Below are 19,290 nucleotides of genomic sequence, written 5' to 3'. Positions count from 1 at the left end.
AATTCGTAGTTTTACATTTACAGCTCTGTCAATTTTTCTCCAGTTGTAAAACTAAAGTAAGACTACGAAAGCTTGGGTTTTTAGTCACAAAATGAGCTACTAAAATAATTGATACAGTAGATATTGAGCTACTGCAACTGACGTAAAGAAAAAAAATTCCATTTTGTAAAATTGGAAATATCGCTTGATGACCTTATTGTTTGTATACATTTCACGAAAATGATCCGAGAGCCTTAATTTTTTATATCAGTCATGTTTAAAATGTTAGTTATCCGAGGAATGCTTAAAAAAATATAAAGAAGCCTGAGATTTTGGTCTTTTCTCTCATTATATTTTACCATCTTTACTTCATCACTTTTTTAACATGACACGTCTTATTCCTCAGGAGGTTCAAGGACCTGTCAAGGGTCTTTTCAACCAAGGTTGTTCCCTCAGTGCCATTCAAAAAATTTTCCCAGATTTGTCCGTCAGTGTACTTTCTCGCTACAGGAAGAAGTTTCTTGGTCATTCAAAACAGGCCAAACCCGGTAGACGCAGCAAAATCACTACGCAGAATATGAACTACATTGAGAGGAATCTCCACAATAGTAATTTAGACGGCCCCAGGGGTGTGCAGTGCTACCTTGCTCATATGGGACTTCAGATGACTTTGCGGAATATACAGTATATACTCAAGCGCAAAGGGTTCAAGGCTAAAAGAAAGGTAAAGACCAATTTCGTGTCTGCGGAGAACTGGAAAAAGCGTCTTGTGTGGGCCAAGAGACATCGACATTTGACTGCGGACGATTGGCGTAAATGGGGATTTTCCGATGAAACCAGGGTCAACATGTGGGGATCTGACGGCGAATCTTTCTACTGGACTAACAGGCCCACTGAGTTGATGCCTCATCAAACTGAGGCTCAAGTTCAGGTAGATGGTGGTGGCGTTGTTTTCTGGGGCATGATAACAGCGGAGGGACCCAGCTATGGCTCCACCATTACCGAAGGAACTATTAACTCAGAAGCTATGCTGAAATTATGGACTCATCTTTGCTAGACACTATCGAGTACTATGGGCTGGGCAAGAAAACGTTTAGATGCCAGCATGATAAAGCAAGACCACATACTTCTGGTCCCATTAAAAATGGTTCACGCATCACGGATTCTCTGTACAAAGTGTCCTTGATTGGCCCCCAAAAGCCCTGACCTAAACCCCCTTGAACATGTCTGGCATCAACTAAAACGTCGTTTAACCAATACCCTACTAAGGCCACTAGCCTTTCTGAGCTAGAAGACAGAATTGAACAGGAATGGTATAAATTCACAAAAGACTGTCTTAAATACATAGGCAGCATGCCACGCCGAATCAAAGCGGTTATCAAGAGTAAAGGTGGTCCAACTAAATATTGAGCTTTTTTATAAGATTTAATAAATTCGACTTTTCACTTTTCATGAGGCTACCATTCTTTTTCTAATTACGTGAATAAAGTGCATAATATATCATCTAATAGCCAACTACTTAGGCTATTTACGAAACTAAGCAAACCCTAGTAGCTTTGATATTTGCAGAGAAAACTGGCCATAAGTGCAATTTGGCAAAACACTGGAACGTTTTTTTCGCGCACTGTATTTTCAGGGTTCTAAGTAAAGTACACATCGCGAAATTCATCAAACAAGGCCGTGGGATTTCCAAAAGAAAGAGGTTTCTGAATTAAACTTCACCTGCAATATCAGTTTTATCTGTGTGCTATTCTGTTTCTTTGGATCATGTCACGCTCCTCCTACGTCACCAGCCTGTCCTTTTTGGGTCTCACGTTGGGTACGCTATCCATTTGAGAAGGAGTCTCGCTTTCTCTATAATCGTTTCTGTGGGTATCATTGCTGTTATATTATAGGGCTTTGAGCAATCAAGGAGAGTCTTCTTTTAGCCAGCCAAAACGGATTACAATCCCGCTCGACTTTCTGTCACGATTCGTTGATTTTTGATCCTTTTGCAACTCGATCGACTTATTTTACGAGATTCGACTATGAAAGTTGTAGTGATCATCCTTTACAGCCTTAAGATATCTAGAAGAACTTTTCAATGCGCATCCAACTGTGTTGGGTATAATAGATATTTTGATTGAACTTGTTGAGCAATTTCTGAAATTATGAAATGACGTTTTTGGCGAAAATGTCGAGATTTTATATATCAAGGTCTCACCAACATAGTTTCAGAAGTTGCCCTGAATCGAGAATTAATATCATCACAACATAGTAAATGTTCAGTCCTTAGACACTTTACAACCCTAATATGGAACCTGAGTTTCAAGGCATCTGTCAGGCCTGGCTCATATGAGAATAATGATTTTACAATCAATCAACAAAAACCACTGTTAGTTCTACCCTCTTTCCTCTGCTGAATGCTGTCAATGTTTTATTTGAACAACGTCTTGGACCCTTAGAGATTTCACTACTTACTGCAGACATCTTACGCAGCCCATGAATCGTCAATGTCCAGACTAACGTTATTAAATATAGAATGCAAGACGATGATGCCATTATGAACGATATAGAATGCAATAAGATATCATTATAAACGATAGCTTTATGGCCTACCACCTACTTTTCATACGCTTCAAGAGCATTTAATACTGTATTGCAGTATGAAAAGGGCGTTGAGTTTGACAGCTGGCCCCACAAGCCAAAATTAATTCAAATCCAGAATCATAGTTTGTTCCAGATTGGACAAATCTTGATGATTTTGAATTCGATTAAGCTATTTTTGCAGATTCGACTAAGTAAAATATGATGATCACCCCATGCTTCCCTAAGCTTTCCTGGAGTACTTTTCAAGGTGCATCCAATGGTACTAAGTAAAATAGATGATTTGAATAAACTTAACAAATGATTTATGAAAATATGAAAAGAGGTTTCTGGCCAAAATGTCGAAATTTTACATATCAAAGTCCCACAAAGATGATTTCAAAGGTCGCTTTGGATCGATAGAAACATTTTGATTCAAAATATACCATAGTAAAAGTCTCCATTTTCAGGGTGAAAAACGCGATCGTTTGGTTTTTGATGAAAACCATGAGGGGTACCTCATGCTTTTTGATCGAATTTTGTTCATGTTTTTTTGATCCCCAAAAAGTTGAGCAAAGGTATCAGGAAGTAACTGCCAGACGAGAGCAAGTGTTTGGCCCTATTTTGACAATCTAAAACGGCCTTGGACGCGAGAAAACGCAGCTCAAATGCATTCATATTTTGCTGTATCAAGGGACACTAAGGGCTAAAAAGAAGAAATACCAGTATGCTCTTAGCCCGTATATGAAATAGCTACGTGTATATGGATGTAGAGCATTACATAAGAATCAGATCCACAGATAATATATAGTTTGGAATACATCCACTATGATCTGCATTCCGACAGTTCATCATCCAGTTACCAGATTTAGATATAAACTGTATGTACGCTGGATTAGATGCACGATATCGATTTATACTATAAGAAGATATGGACTTCAGATACGCTAGTACTATAAGATTCATACTATATAAGATATAGGCTATAGATGGCACCACGGACATGGATGGCACTATAGACTTATACTTGTATTCCGACATTGACTACGGATGTTTACCATATCTGGATAGGCACCAAGATTAATGCAATATGAGCTTGTTGCTTCAGATGTGCACTTTATGATCCACGCTATAAGACACATGCTTATATCCGTGATACTAGCTACAGATACTTTATGTACTACAGACTTGTACTATATATGAGACATGCTATAGACATGCATACGATATGCTATAGACATGCCATATATCCAGATACATGCTAAAGATGTATGCTTAGCGATATACACTCAGATATGTACTATTAATATAGACTAAGAAGACTGTACCTATCGGATACATGCTACTAGATCAATATTAATTATCCTTATGGAAAGGATAGATCAGGGTACTTCGGATGAGAGTCTAATTATTCATCCAGACAGAGCTAAATCATGATTAGCTTGCTGGAGTTGTCTTTTAGCATGATTAGACATTAGTTGATCTGAGTTGACTTATTTGTCAATCTAGTTAATAGAACTTTTATCCATTGTTATAGTATATAAGAAGGATTATCTACCTGGCCAGTAGAGAGACTTCAGTTTACTTGACACCTGTCAGTTTGATAATAAAACATACCTTTATCAAGTTGACATTACTGTTTTTTTTATTCTTTTTTTTCCGTAAATTTTAGTCTATCAAGCCTCAAATTCCACAGCTCCGTTTGCGTGGACAAGTTGTCTAGTGTTGTCATTCAGCGAAGCATTAGGCTGGGTTACAGCTTGCCTATTCTGTTTCTCCAGCCCATTGATGTACTTGATGGCTTTCGCATGTGCAGTCTTTGTGCTCTTCTTCATAAACTGAGAATTTGTTGTAGAGCGGCTACGTTGTTTGCGTGCTTTTTGGTCTTTTTTCTTCAAGGCTATCTCCTCTGCATTCGTTGGCATTTTCTTGAAGACCTTTTTGTTTTATTCCTTGTTTGCCTCTTCTCCTGTGGCTTTCTTGGCTCTCTTAGCAATTTTATAAGCTGCGTCGTTTTTCAACATTTGATGAATAGCGGACGAATATAGAAAAGTGATGCTGGTTTCCTTACAAAGAGTACTTGGTGAGTCAACTCGATTGTTCCACAACCTACACAGTTACACAGTTGGGGAAGATGTTTGTGCTCTTTTCTGAACACCAATTTATTGAATCACATACCAGCAGATGAAATTACTTTGCGTTGACTGCAATCAGAAATTTGTATTTGATGTGTGCTCATCAAAATTATTTGCAATGTTTCGAGGAGGTTGCGCATCAAATGCCTTCGCAAAACAAACTACTGATAAAAACTGTCAATAGCAGCATGCTTGAAACTATTGTTACGAAAATAATGCAGCGTAGAGAATGAAGCTAGGATTAGATAGGCAGGCAGGGCAATATAGTTAAGGGAAGAAGCTTCTGCGTTAGTCGAAAGAGAAAGCTAAACGAAGCGCAACTAGTAGCGTGGGGTACAAGTGAGTTGTGGAAAGCATGATAGCCTATTGGGATCAAATAATATTTAGGAGGCATTCCCCAATGATTGCGATCAATAAACAATTGGCAGCAAGGTATAGTAGAGGGCAGAACGTATTATAGGCAGTCATGTATAGGCAGTCATGGATAGGCAGCAGGGCCTATTAAGCCCAACAGCATTGGATTTTAATATCACATGTGATTTCGATATCATCTGTCATTGGTACAAAAATCTCCCAAGTATTAATGGAAAAATATATAACTCTGAATGAGTAAAAATAGTACTCACTTCTGTAGTGGCACATGCAATTCTTTTTGAGTACAGTAGTGTGTAAGAGCTGTGGAAAAATGACGATTTTCATCGATTTGCGATGGCTTAAAATTTTTTGAGATAATGCATCAGTAAACAAGGCGTATCAAAAGAGAGCCGTTTTGCCTTATTCCGAGCGTTCACATCGCTTTGTAGCATGAGCTATTCGTGCTTGATAATGGCTAGTAGCTTTGAAAAAGATTCGACCTAAAAAGAGGATGTATTAGGTTGTGTCATTAAGCAAGTAAATTACACATATTTGAAATACTCAGGTTCCTCCACTAAAAATTACTTTTATACAACAGAACTTCCTTTCTTATGTACTCATTCGCTAATAGCGTCACATCCTTTCCAACACAAGGCTTTCCTCATACATACAGCCCCCCTAATGAATTCGTAATAATAAGTCGATGATAATAATCAGTTGTCAACTGTATCTAGAACGAAAAGCAAAGAGTTTCTTTATTACAGGGCATCTAACTAGCTTAAATATGATAGATCCCTGGTCAATGACTACTACGTTGAGACGGTATATAAATAGCAGGCTACTGGGGCCTTATGGATTGTTGGTATAGCTTGTTGAAAGGCCGCTTAAGTCGAAATGTTTCATGTAGTGTAGGCGGATCTCGACATCGTGACATTAGGGAGATTGAATCTATTGTAGTGACACGATAAAAAAAATATAGCTTATTTCCTGTTACAGAAGGTTAGTCTTGAGTCATGTCGGTCACAGAAAGTCTTGCTTCTTTTAATAGGTTTGAAGAGCCAATCATGGTCAAGAAGTTGGTGGACGAGGCTTGCTGACAGCTCGCAATTTGGATTCATCTCCTCACCCTACAATAGAAGCATGCACTTTCAGTACACCACAATCCAAGACTAGCCACAATTTAGCATTCCTCTTATTTCAATTCACCACCCTAAACATCCCATCCATCTAAAAGATAGTTATAACCGCAAACAATAAATATCAATGTCAACCTAAACACATTCTATCCTTTCCAATTTTCTGAATATAATATAAATAGCCCTTCCAAGACATTTGAAATAAAAAAAAACTTATCTTTTCTTCTTATTTTACCTTGTTGATATCAGTTATTACATGTGATTTGATCTATTGTCATATCTGTGTTACTGTGGTTGTAAGTGCGATAATGATGATTGTAGAGAGAATCAAGTGGATAATGTTGTGCCAGAAGGGGTACAACTGTCTATAAAGATTAAGGTATTCTTGATGGGTAGATATGTCTGTGTTGTGCAACAACACAGACAAGCTATGATAATTGAAGTGCATCTCAGCTATCTAAATGCTGAGGTTCACCAGATGTGATAAGCGTTGTACAAGATAAATTGCTACTTTGGCATTCAGAACTTAGTATAAATAGGATAACCCTTGTCTTCATCAATAAATCTTTAGTTTTTGTGTCTGATCTTATTCAAATAAGTCTTGTCTAGCTTCTGTCATATCGAACATTTTTTATAAGCTACAAATTATAATCCTTTTTTTCCTTGTACTTAACAGGGGGAATATACACACATTAAATTGTAAAAGTTATTGTTCTTGAATAAAGCAAGCTACAGCTATCTAGTCTTGAAAAAAGCCAAATTCTTCAACATGTCAGGTATCTATTGATAACTTAAAACCAGCAAGTTAATATGGCCCTTTTCGTACGCTCCGATTTTTAAAATGCTTGGTCAAATTCATAATTGTGTGGTGTACACGTGCAGAAGGTCAGCGGAGCTTCAATCTTTATTGTTCTGAATGATGGTCCATGGGATTCCAAAATCTATCGACCTTAAAATTACGCATTTCTTGAGAGTAAGCACCCCTTCAAACTTATATAGAACTTGTAGAGAATTGCAAGGAGAATACAATGATATCTATATCAAGTGTCTGGTGTACATTGTTCAATCGATATTTGATGAGATAAATTTTGCAATTTTTTCACTGTTTTCTAAAGATTAATCAGTATCTGTCATCAAAACATTTTGTTAAGCATTAATAAATATTGTAGACCAAAAATTTTCTTATCGAATAAGCTATTGCTTGAAGCTCTAACATGACTCTATCATGAAATATTGAAAATATTGCCCTGACCAAAAATCGTCACCAATTTTTTTGCTTGCTATCACAGGCAGACTTTGAAGGAAAATCCATGATTTTGCATGATACCCTTTTTTGGCCGTATCTCGACAAATAATCATTCAATTCGCACAAGACAAAGACCATTCGATAGCTCTACGTTATATCCACTATTATGCAAGGGTTTTAGTAAGTACCAGGTGTACATTCCCTTCATAAATCTGCTGAAAACCGTACATTTTATGAGCTACAAGCAGAGGCTTTTCAAAAATTTTATTGTTTCTCTATAAAAACTATACCATTGTATAGAGAATTAAAAAAAGAAACAGAAGTTATTAAGCTTTAGGCTCGCATTCTCTTAGTGAAATCCAGCGGTACAGCCCTTTGAAAACTGTTCATTTTTACTATATTATCTTTCCTCATTACTCATTCTCCATAGTGTCCTCAATAACCTCAAGTCAAACATCCGTATAAAAAAACACAAAAAGCTTTACTAGTTGTTGTTATCTATCATCAAGAAAAAGTCATTGCTGTCTTTTCTAAATCATATGAATATCCAATAAACACTATTCAGTTAATTAATAGATTGTATTTTCTAATAGAGTAATTTCTACTTTGATAATGAATCAGCTTCAGTCAACAACTCCTTGAGCTTCAAACTGCTGGTCGTGTTAAAATCAACAATTGAGGGTAGTGCGCCCTGGCTTTCATTAAGAATTTAATGTTCCTCAAGCATTGATGTTAAGCATGATCCAAACTAGTCTTGTAATGCTATTTGTTTATTAACGCTAAATGATGTAGCTTGCTCCGTTATTGTAGTCCTTGCAAAGCGGCATGAGCATACCAACCAAGCTTATTATACATCTCCATGATTACTTTAAAGCTTTATTTTCTAGCGCATTGTATCCAAGACAAAACGACTATGGAAAGAAAAAATTAGGCGATCATCCAGTCCTTTTGGTCCTTTTTCCATTGATCCACATCATCCAAATCATTTTCCATTTGAGATTGAGTGTTAGGAGGAGGAAGAGAAGGAGCCACTAGAGGCAATGTGGGCTGCTGAACCACACCGTCCCACTCCAAGTCCTGTCTGCTGTAGGGTATCGAGTTACCTCGCATGAGACGATGTAAGCTAGAGACACTAGATCGAGTGCCTGAATGATGCGCAGAGGGATTGGTGGATAGTGATGAAGGTATATCAGAGAAATGAACGCTGCTGTTGCTACGTCTATGCGTTTGACGAGTATGATGAGGTGCAGATTTGGTATTGGTCAACGGTAATATAGGTGCATCTTCTAGCCAATCTCCATCTCTTTCCAAATCAATCGTTTGGCGATTGTTGCTGCCCCACCTTGGTAGAATACCATTGCTGTGATCTTCATCCTTATCTTTTAGGTAGTGCACTGAAAGTTGTGATTGATGGTGGTGCTGTTGCTGAGGTTGTTGTTGTTGAGGCTGTTGCCCGTATGGATAGTAGGGGCTGTATAACGACCCCTCCGTAGCTACAGTACCATCCCCATGGTCCACAGCTGCCCACTGAATTTGAGGCGGTACTTGCATTGTACCTAATGTGCTCGCCCTTGGTCTACCTCCACCTCCAACGGCATTTTCATCGACTATACCATTGTAATTGTTTGCTGTAGAGGGAATATTCATGGCTGAATGCAAAGGCGTGGATTGCTGTTGAGCCAGTAGATGGTGTTGTGTTTGCTGCTGCTGCTGTTGCTGCTGCTGCTGATGGTGATGTCGTTGCTGCTGTGGCTGAGAGTGCATGTACCCGTTGCTGGTATTAACCACATCATGCTGATACATGGTGTGGTGAGGAGGCTCAAGAACGCTTGGTAGTGGAGGTATATAAGATGACCTCTTGCTGCTAGTGTTGTTGTTAGTACCCATGTGCTTATGATTGCTCTCGTAATGGCTTGGTAGACTGGAATAAGCAGGATTCAAGTAGCTGTCAGAATATGTCGGTTGTGGCACGTTGTTGTTTCGATATCCACTTGTCAATAGGGTAGGGGACGGCTGCTGAGGCTGCTGCTGCTGCTGTTGTTGTTGTTGCTGTTGTTGTTGCAAATGAGTGGAAGAGGGCGAAGGCAAGTTGTGGTGCTGCTTGCGAGGAATAAAAGGTGGTTGAAAAGGAAATGTAAACTTTTCGCCTGTGATGAACGGATGCTTTTTAGCCTGCTGAGGAGACCATCGCTCGATTGGATTCAAGTTGAGCAATCCTTGCAGGAAATCAATGAATGCAAGCCGATTCTGCTTTTCTTTTTCGACTTCTTTTGGTGTCATTTGCGTCTTTCGCATGATGGGATACGAGTTGATTAGCTCTGGTAGTGTTTTTGCCGAGAAATAGCGTTTGGATGGCTGCTCTGATTTGCCCTGCTCTCGAGCGTACTTTTCCAGTGGTTTCAGCTCGTATCGTTTGTCCATGGCTGCGGGCACTCTGTCAAAATAACGGTGCGCATTCTTGCCTACTTCAATCATGTAATTTGGTGGAGTCCCCAGCATCTCTACAATCCGCGACAGTTGGTTGTACTCTGAGCTTCCAGGAAACAAGGGAAGCCCCAGAAACAGTTCCGCAGCTATGCACCCCAACGACCACATGTCAATGGCACTGGTGTAAGGTAGTCCTACTAGCACCTCAGGCGACCGATAGAATCTCGACTGAATGTAGGTGTACATTGTCTGCACTTCATGACATGCGGATCCAAAATCAATTACTTTGATGGTGGGTGATTCCAAACTACAACACAAAGGTGTGAATACACACGTGCATTTTTGCCTGTAATGTCTATCTCACTTTTTCAGTAGTATATTTTCAGGCTTTAAATCGCAGTGGATGATGCGTGCTTCGTTCAGTACAGTCAGTGCGTCCAAAATTTGTGCTGTGAAAACTCGAACAAGGTTTGTCGATAAACCACGAAAATGATTCTGCTTGATCAGTTCATAAAGGTTAACTGAGAGCAATTCAAAAACGAGACACAGGTGCTTTTTGTGGATAAACGTATCTCTTAGTCGCAAAAGGTGGTGTCGGTCATGTTCGTCGTATCGTTGATTCAACTGTAAAACAGAATAAGCAATAGCATAGCTCGGTATGTGCATAACTCACCATCTCCAATATAGCCACTTCCATCATGCTCTGCTTGAAATAAGCCAGCTTGTTCTTGACCACCTTTACAGCGACAATCTCCTGTGTCTTGGTATTTCTGCACTTGACCACTTGTCCAAAAGTACCTGAACCCAGCACATCCAATATCAAATACCTACCCAATACATAGTTCCATCAGTATTCTGCTCTAATTTACTACATCAAATGTCATCACTTTACTTGTGACCCTCTGCACTGCCGAGGATATCGTTGACATAGAGAATGTAATCAAAATCGTCGTTATCAAATCCGTCATTTCGACATGCTTTGCTTGGTTTGGTCAGTACTCGACGAGGATTGTTTGTTGCATTGTATTTAAAGCCATCATTGCATGCTTGATAGGTCGCTTTGAGCTCTGTGGTGAGCATATACAGTGGCTATAAGGCTAGTTTAAGAATGAATTCGTCTTTGTGTCTGCAGCATGCTTACCCCATATCGTTTTCCTTCTCTCGCCCTGCGATGATGCGACATTGGCAAATCAGCCTGGCTCTTGATTTTGAGAAAAGCGCCCGATAACTCTGGTTGTATCATGTAACCTGCATCTGCGGCTTCTTCTTCTTCCACAATTTGACTGAAACGAGGTGAATGGTGTTGGTGGTAAATAGGAGGGGAATCAATGGAACTGGTTAACGTGCTACTTGTAGAAGTCGTTATGTTTGTATTAGCAGCTGTCGCTGTGGTATCAAAGGGAATAGACGAATTTCGAGAGTGATGAAAGTGCTGTTTGTGAATGGTCGAATAGTCGTTCAAGGACTGATGTCGTGTGAGGCCGTTTGTGTATGTCTGTCGTGGCCCATCGTCGTTTATTGTGATGCCTATATAGTTTGTGTCCTGAATGGATTCCACTCTAGGTGATAGCTGTTGTTGTTGTTGTTGTTGTTGTTGTTGTTTTTCCGCATGTAGTAATAGAGGTGAAGTTGTCTTGGCTGTAGCTTCTTGTTGCTTGTGAAAGGGTTCCATTGATGAGAGCGCTGTGTCTATTTTAAAAGGAAAACAAGGAGTAGACAACAAAGGAAGAGATGAGTCGAATTCACTGTAGGAAAAAAGAGAGAGAAAGAAAGAAAGAAAGAGAGAGAGAGAGGAAAAAAAGAAGAATCTGATACTATTCTATAGAAATACACACGACAGTAGTGTATTGAATTGCTTGCATTTTGAGGGGGAGACCAAAAGCGAGCAGTCCTGCAATCACAACCACACTTGGCTCACGGTGAATGCATAGACAATAGTGATACACACGACGATCATGTAACATTGTACTCATGCAACTGCAGCTTTCTGGCTAGATTGGCGAGCGTTTGCCAGATACCCGTTGACTGTAGTGCGGCCAACATGAGATGTCATGTAGATATATTTAATTTGAATGAAATGCTCAAATGTATCCTGGATCCAATCTGAATGTCACTTCTGGCTCGATCCAGTAGTCTACCGTGTTGTGTGGCCCTCAATGGTAATCTCTTGAGGCATCTCTCTATGGTCATACTATTCTAGTCATTCGTCTGATCTACTCCTGCTAGCAATAGCGCTTTATTCGTGATGATTGGCGGTCAACAGGTCGATGTTGCCTTGTTTCATATCTTGAATGCCAGTCTGTAACCAGTATTTCATATATGCATACATGGACTTTTAAGGGATAGATATGAAAGAGGAAACATTTCTCAGTCAATACCAACCTTTGATGGCATCCCACATTGTTTGTTATTTTAACGGCTTTTGCATGATGAAGAAAGAGCAAGATTTGCCCATGCTGCAGTGTGATTGCAATAGCGACCTTTTTAAGGGCTATAAAGATTTAAATGAGTCGACCCTGTTACATGTTGAGAAATACAGTTGCTGTTAATACAACAGGAACACATCCCTGAGAATGCTCGTCGAGACTCCAGAGGAAGACACTGGCTCAAGTATCCTGGAACACACCTCATCCTGCTAGCTCAAGCTATTGCCTGTCATTTGTCATGATCTCATCTTGGTAACTCTACTGTAGATCCATGGATCACATCATTTTATCCCGTTTAACAGGTGAATCACGGGATTCGCGGAATTTAAAGGGAAGAAGGACCTCATCGGCTACAATGATATCAAAAAGCAAAGGATTTCATCTAGAATTTTTTTAGTGCTTCTTCTTCTCCTTTAAATATTTCTGATATTGCCAAGTCAACTTGTCAAGAGGACCTTTTTTGATTCTCTGCTATTCTTCCAATGTCTAAACTAGTCATCGATACCATTGAGAGAACAGACGATTATGTTTGTTTCATTGAAGAATTGAAGGCCTTTCATAATCGCAAAGGGTAACTTGTTTTGCCAGCCACTTGCAAACGTATATACTCAACTAATGTCATGACAGCACTACGCTCCTCTCTGAACCAGTGTTGGGAGGGAAAAAGATTGATTTGTATAAACTGTACCAAGAGGTTGTTACTGCTGGCGGTTTCGACCAGGTAAATCTTTATTTGAAGATGTGGATGACATGTGTTGAAATTTGACCATCTCTACCAAGGTGACCAAGAAACGCAGTTGGAAGCAAATAGGCGCAGTGTTTGAATTTCCAGCAACATGTACAAATTCTGCCTACATTTTGAAAGGCCTTTACATCCGAAATCTGGTATGCAATGTGTGAGTACCTTAAAGATTACACATATTAACAACATGTTGCACAGTTGGGCTGGGAGGAAGAGCAGATTTGGTGCAAGGAATGGGTCCCGCCAGAAGAACTGAAAGGGCCAGAAGCGCACAAGGCATCAACACTTGCTGGAAAGACTTATAGAAAATGCAAACACAAGAACCATCAGCACCATGATCATGGTATTTTTGTTTCCTGGATGATGTTATAGTTTAAAGTTTTCAACTGTCGTGTAACAAACATGTTTTCATAGTGTCGGCTGCTCATGAGACTCTGATCCTACCGAACAAACGAAGCACCTCCAGCACAGCATTGCCTTTCAACCTGATCACCACGAACGAAGTGCATCGATGTGAGATTTCAGAAAGACATCATCAAACACAGCCGTTTGAGCACGTTCATTCTACTGAATCTGGAGCCGACACAGACTGTGTAACAGGTAAAAAAAAAAAAACTAAATAGTGTACCTGGCTAAAGGATGGAATCAACTGACGCACTGTACAGGTAACGAATTTGACGAAAATGCAAAAAGACGAGTGATACCTGCGCTGCAATCTAGCAGCCAGTCAGACGTGGAATGGGCACTCAACAACATTGTCACCATCTCGTACGAATGTCCTCAAAAATTGCTTCTCGTGGAGAATCCAGCACTACTAGAGGCACTATTACAAAAAGCCGAACTATGTCTACAAGATACCTTATTCTCGAAACCAGATAATGCCATTTCTCATACAACCATCCTTAAAATCCTTCACATTATTCGAAACTTTTCGTTCATCGAGTCCAACACACGTGTGTTTGCGGCTCATGCTGGATTTAAGCAGATGCTGATCAAGTGCCTGGTCATGACCAACTCGTCTCACTACAGCCATTGCATCGACATTCTGGAAAATATGACGCCTTTTGTGGAATTAGGACCCTTTGATTCCATCATTGGCTGTCTCAACAGCTTGCTGATGAGTGCAACGGAACGATCCGTCATTTTAGGCTCGATTCGTATCCTCACCATGTTGGCATCCAACTCGATCTCCAACCTGCACTACCTGCTTCCCACGTCAAATCAAGTGGCAAACAGAATAACACAGTTTTTGATTGCCAACGACGAAGAGCTGATAGGCGTTAGTTTGGAATACCTGTTTCAATACAGTCGACAGTCCATTTCATTTGGCCAGCATTTACTGGCATTGCACGATGGCGCAGATATTGGCATCATGGTCTCTTTGCTCATGACACCCTGCAAGTTCTTCCGTCCTCTCATCGTGCACCAACAGGACTCACCTCAACGATCCAACTCAGGTGATTCGCTATTTGTCACACATCAGCATGGCAGTGTGCCTTGTGTGCCCAATCTCAGTTCATATCAGCAGCTGGATGAGCCGTATCGTTGTTTAGGTTGGCTCAAAGACAAATTTGAACTATCCAATGCAAGCAGCGTGTTGTCGCTGGATGATATGTATCTGTTGTACGAGATGCGGTTTGGCCATGAAAAGGCCTTACGGATGAAGGAATTCTACACTGTGCTGAAGATTGCTTTTCCCATTGCTACAGGTTCCATTGATGGCTCTCCTGGCAGGCAGGGCGCTATTTTGGAAGGCACAACCATTCGTGGACTGCAGGTCAAGATGTGTATTCTGCAAGATGGTAAGTTGTGCTATGCACCTTTCTCACAAAATCTCACATCATGATTGTCATTTAGGCAGCGAGTTGATGTGCCAATGGACAAACTGTTCTCAGAGCTTTGATGATGAGCAACTGCTGCAAAGCCACGTTTTGCACGACCATATACCTTCCGTGGCATCATCCAGTAATTGCATGTGGATTGATTGCGACGATGCATCATTTAGAGATCCAAACGAACTGTCTTCCCATGTAAAAGACTCTCATCTACCAGGATTCACCGATAATTCAGATATTCAAGGTGTGGCATTGGTGGCCGCTCAACTGCTCAAGGTGCTCTCTCGTAATCCCAATAGTCATGTGTGCTTCATGCCATACGAGCAAGAATTGGTCATGATGACTCGAAGACGACCGAAATTGACGCCTTTCATAGAGACCATGTTCTCCAACTTTCGTATAGCTTCTTCCACATCCACTTCATCCGCTTCATCATCTACTGCATCACTCAATAATTAGTTGTGAAGAATACGTATTGTATAGTTGTGCTCTTAAAAAAAATACTTGATCCATTAAATCAATAATAATACACTTTGTAATATAATTTTTTGTGAATAAATTCATATTTGTTGAGACTTTGGCTTATAGGATAAAGACATGCTTTGGATATGAACCAAGGGCAGTGTATGTTGATCGCACGTCGATGGAGAGGTTGACTATACTTGATTCACGGCGATTGTGATATTCTTTGAACGTAATTAGCTTTATTTAGATTAATATAGTATGTACAATATTGATGTTTGAGTTGAAATACACATGCTTATCTCCTCTCGTCTAAATCATCGCCTGCCAGCGCAAACGAGCTTTTGGATCGTCTATCATATATCGCCTGTTGATAGATGCGTAGATAGTCGTACACAGGTCCTTGCTCTGGTCCGGCTCTTTCCCAACCCAAGCTGTACGCACTCAACATCATTCTTAGCACATAGGTCTCATGTAGCGCTGGTATGCCTCGCATGCGTTCATAATCCGTTGCTGCTCTCATAATGGCTTGTGAGAGTTGTTTGTCTCCAGTTGTAGCTAGTGCATCAAACAAGTAAGCATTGAATCGATAATGACTCTCTACCAGCTGCTCAGAAACAATTTCGCTGGGTGCTTCACTGTCCAGTTGTCGATCCACCAGGAATTCTGCCAATCCACCTGTGCCTGTAGATATAACTGACGAACCAAACAAGAGGCCTTCTGCTGCCACCAAACCAAAGCTCTCTGTGACACTAGGCACATAAACAAAGTCTGCTGCTGCTCTAAAATAGATGAGCCATTTGCGTTGTTCGCTGGTATGTGTCATCAGCACAATATTCTCGGGATCACCAGCGGCCAGTCGTTTTACCCAGCTCAAGGGGTAATTGTTGGGTTGTCCAATAATGGCAAATTTCATATCATGTAGCTTAAACAGTCGAGCGGCGTCTTCAAACGTCTCCAATCCCTTGTTGTATTGAAATCGTCCAACGTACAGCACAAGTGGTCGGTCTACATCAGCAGCATAGAGTAAGCCCTGATCTACCAGAAACTGCTTGGCCTTCTGCTTGGCATTGGTCACATAATCCGCATGAAAGGCAGACAGACTCCAATGTTTGGCTGCTGTGGCTACTGTGGCGTCTGCCATGTCATTGGCATAGTCCAATTTCGCATTGATCAGCGTACGGGCAAAATCAGAGTAGTGCAGGCCAGCCTCCACAAGTTTGCGCTCTGTGAAAGGATTAACGCTGCCATCAAAATCCACACCGTTACTGACACCATAAAACTGTCCACGCTCGGCCTTTCGTAGAATGTTCTCCATCACTACTTCCTTGAGGTAAAAGTCCAGTTTGCCTTCCACCATGTCCTTGGCCATGGTTTGGCTGACAAAGGTCACTGTATCCGCTATATCCACTGCCATGGGTGACATGAACATCTTGTTGCTGCCAAATGTGTATGGCATCAGCACATCCTGCACTTCCTGCTTTAGATCCTTGCCTTGTCTCGGTGTGTTCAGGAACCTCACCACATTGGGCAATGTATTTGTATATTGTAGTTCGTCTAAATAGTCGTGCATGGTGTATATAATGGCTGGAGGTGCAGCACCCAACTGGCCCTCGTATTCAGACAGGAATTTGGCGACATAAGCATTTGTGGCACCGTGCAAGTGAACAACATCTACTTTGGGCTGTTGTGAGGTGAGTGGCGCAAACAGGGATTGCTCGTGCTTTCCAGCAGCTCGCCACACCAAAAAGGAGGCTGCTGCTTTAGTGAAATACTGGTCCTTCCATTCTTGCGGTAGTCCCTTGGGCGATGAGTAGATTTGCGTGATGGATCCTGCTCTGAATGCTTTGCGCAACGGTTCCACTTTACCAGGTCCGATCAGAAAGACCTTGATCTTGGGTTTTGTCTGTCTGGCCGCCATGATGGCTAACTTGTCCTCTTCAGGCAAGGTGTTAAAGTTGGATATAGGCTCAAAATCATACTGCATTTCAGACACTTTAAACTCGACATTGACAGGCTGCTGATGGTCGTCTCGAAAGGTAATGACTAGATCAACTGTCTTTTTGATTGGATATTGTTCTTGTTTCTTTAGGAACGAGTAAAACGGTAGTACAACATTGGGCTGTATCTTGCCAGTGCGTAATTGTGCTTGAGTCATGGCAGTGAGCACTGTGCCCATGCCTCCCATGGTGGCGGGTCCGAACTCCTTGGTGACATGATACACGTTGCTATCCGGAGCGAGTGTGATGGCCATGGTAGTGTCGAGTGGCTGGTAAGGTATTTTGGGATAGGTTTGTTGTACACCTAGATGCAAATTGAGAGTGCTATCGAGTGTGCGATGGAGTGTCACTTACTAAATGTAATTGGATCTGGAGCCAGTGCTAGCAATATCATGCTGACCACAAGTAGTATCAGCTCGACGCATGCAATGATTGAAACAAGGGCGGATACATAATTCCACCAACGCCATTTCCGAGTGTTGAATTGAAACGGCAGATGGCTCGATTGTCCAGTTGTAGCGCTTGAGTCCAGCAATCCTCTTTGGCGTATTGTAGCCGAGCGTAAAGACACCATACAACTGAACTGGAGAAAACGAAGAAAAAATAAAAGAGTACAAGAAAAAGGATGTGGTTTCAAGTTGGTACATGATTCTTTGATGAGGATAATTTGTTGAGCCGACTGAATTGGGAGCAGTCTTTTTGGGTGGGTGGGCTATGATCATCATGATGCCATTGTTCATCCTGTTTGGGAGATATCAACAGGGCACAAGGTAACAGTTCCGCAGAATGGTCTATTGCAACAAAAGAGAGAGTAGCCAGCCATCATGTGTCATGAAGCGATTGCTGTAGATCAGGTTGATGAGAGATCCTCCTCCCGATCCTATCAGACAATGCATCTGACACTCGCCACTTGTCAAACTAAATACCAGATCAATCAAAATGGATGACAAGAGAAACAGCCTTCAGTGCCAGATCATAGATCGTATCAGATCAGGAAGTACAGACGCTCGGATAGCAGCCGTGATGAGCAATGCCATGATACTGATGCGTGTTGATTTTGAACCACAGCATGTGACCTATTTAAATGGGGTCCTCCTTGGCTCTATTTCTTTCTCTTTCTCTTTTGCCAATTGCACCGTATTATAACATGGCCTTACCCCGTGCACACCAAGCTTCATTTACGCCAAGTGAGATTGAGTTCATCGCCGGCAATGAAAAGATTCATATCATTCCCAAAGCCAAGTTTGCAAAAATGAACTTCATTCAAGTCAGTAATATACACAATCGTTACGCGATGTCATGCTGACAGTAATACAAATAGGGCAAAATAGGTCCCTTCCAGCCGCCATTGTCTATTGAGGTGCCTACATGGCTTGCCCTGCTAATGAAAAAGAACGACAAATGCTCCATCGTGTGCCCTGACTGGCTTAATATAGGTAAAATGTGCACACTGTGCTGCTGCCAACATGCTTCAATCACACTGACACATTGAAATCATAGACTACTTGAAAATGCGACAAGAAGAGGAGGAAAAGGACGAGGAATTCAGCAAACTGCCTTTCCATTACATGGAGATTTCACAGATGCTTTTGGAAACGTACGTATATTTGTGTATACTCATTATTCGCAGCAGCGCAATCCATCTCACACCCTATTCTAGTGCTTCCGACGACATTCCCAATGCAGAGCAGATCAGGAAACTGCTCAAGGATCTTCGAGAAACCAGGCAAGCAAAATCCAGAACTGGTTTGGCTGTATTGGACGATAAATGGCTCGGTATGAACAACCTGTCTTTAATGGAGATCAATGAGATTCGACCCTTTTTCACTCGCGCCTTCAATGAGATGGGCAAGTTGAACTTTACCGATAGAAGCAACCCTCAAGACGCTAACCAGACATTCTAAGCAAAAAAGCAGCATCATTCAACAACATTGTATATAATACCCCCCCCCCATTTTGCAACATTTAGAAATTATTTGTACA

The 19,290-nt window shown here is 41.0% G+C and overlaps 5 protein-coding genes across 5 annotated transcripts; 3 read left to right on the top strand and 2 right to left on the bottom strand.

The window, feature by feature from the left end:
• Positions 1–364: 364 nt before the first annotated feature.
• ATC70_013322 (uncharacterized protein) lies at positions 365–1,036 on the top strand (the record flags this gene model as incomplete). Its single annotated transcript, XM_064832486.1, has 1 exon — positions 365–1,036. One exon carries the CDS (start codon positions 365–367, stop codon positions 1,034–1,036), a length of 672 nt encoding a protein of 223 aa, XP_064678745.1.
• A 7,306-nt stretch (positions 1,037–8,342) lies between these two features.
• On the bottom strand, positions 8,343–11,514 carry ATC70_013321 (uncharacterized protein; the record flags this gene model as incomplete). Its single annotated transcript, XM_064832485.1, has 5 exons — positions 8,343–10,149; positions 10,207–10,466; positions 10,516–10,669; positions 10,735–10,931; positions 10,984–11,514. 5 exons carry the CDS (start codon positions 11,512–11,514, stop codon positions 8,343–8,345), a joined length of 2,949 nt encoding a protein of 982 aa, XP_064678744.1.
• A 1,236-nt stretch (positions 11,515–12,750) lies between these two features.
• Positions 12,751–15,304, top strand: ATC70_013320 (uncharacterized protein; the record flags this gene model as incomplete). The annotated part of the gene is made up of 7 exons (XM_064832484.1): positions 12,751–12,839; positions 12,896–12,989; positions 13,049–13,153; positions 13,209–13,353; positions 13,425–13,610; positions 13,676–14,812; positions 14,868–15,304. 7 exons carry the CDS (start codon positions 12,751–12,753, stop codon positions 15,302–15,304), a joined length of 2,193 nt encoding a protein of 730 aa, XP_064678743.1.
• A 301-nt stretch (positions 15,305–15,605) lies between these two features.
• Positions 15,606–17,881, bottom strand: ATC70_013319 (uncharacterized protein; the record flags this gene model as incomplete). Its single annotated transcript, XM_064832483.1, has 2 exons — positions 15,606–17,611; positions 17,662–17,881. 2 exons carry the CDS (start codon positions 17,879–17,881, stop codon positions 15,606–15,608), a joined length of 2,226 nt encoding a protein of 741 aa, XP_064678742.1.
• A 573-nt stretch (positions 17,882–18,454) lies between these two features.
• On the top strand, positions 18,455–19,211 carry ATC70_013318 (uncharacterized protein; the record flags this gene model as incomplete). The annotated part of the gene is made up of 4 exons (XM_064832482.1): positions 18,455–18,574; positions 18,629–18,743; positions 18,808–18,904; positions 18,968–19,211. 4 exons carry the CDS (start codon positions 18,455–18,457, stop codon positions 19,209–19,211), a joined length of 576 nt encoding a protein of 191 aa, XP_064678741.1.
• Between the last annotated feature and the right edge of the window lie 79 nt (positions 19,212–19,290).

The sequence above is a fragment of the Mucor velutinosus genome (assembly GCF_035048745.1).
Source record: "Mucor velutinosus strain NIH1002 chromosome Unknown tig00001575, whole genome shotgun sequence".
In the NCBI taxonomy this organism is placed as follows: domain Eukaryota; kingdom Fungi; phylum Mucoromycota; class Mucoromycetes; order Mucorales; family Mucoraceae; genus Mucor; species Mucor velutinosus.
Note: the sequence above shows the minus strand (reverse complement) of the source record. Positions and strands in the feature narration are given on the sequence as shown.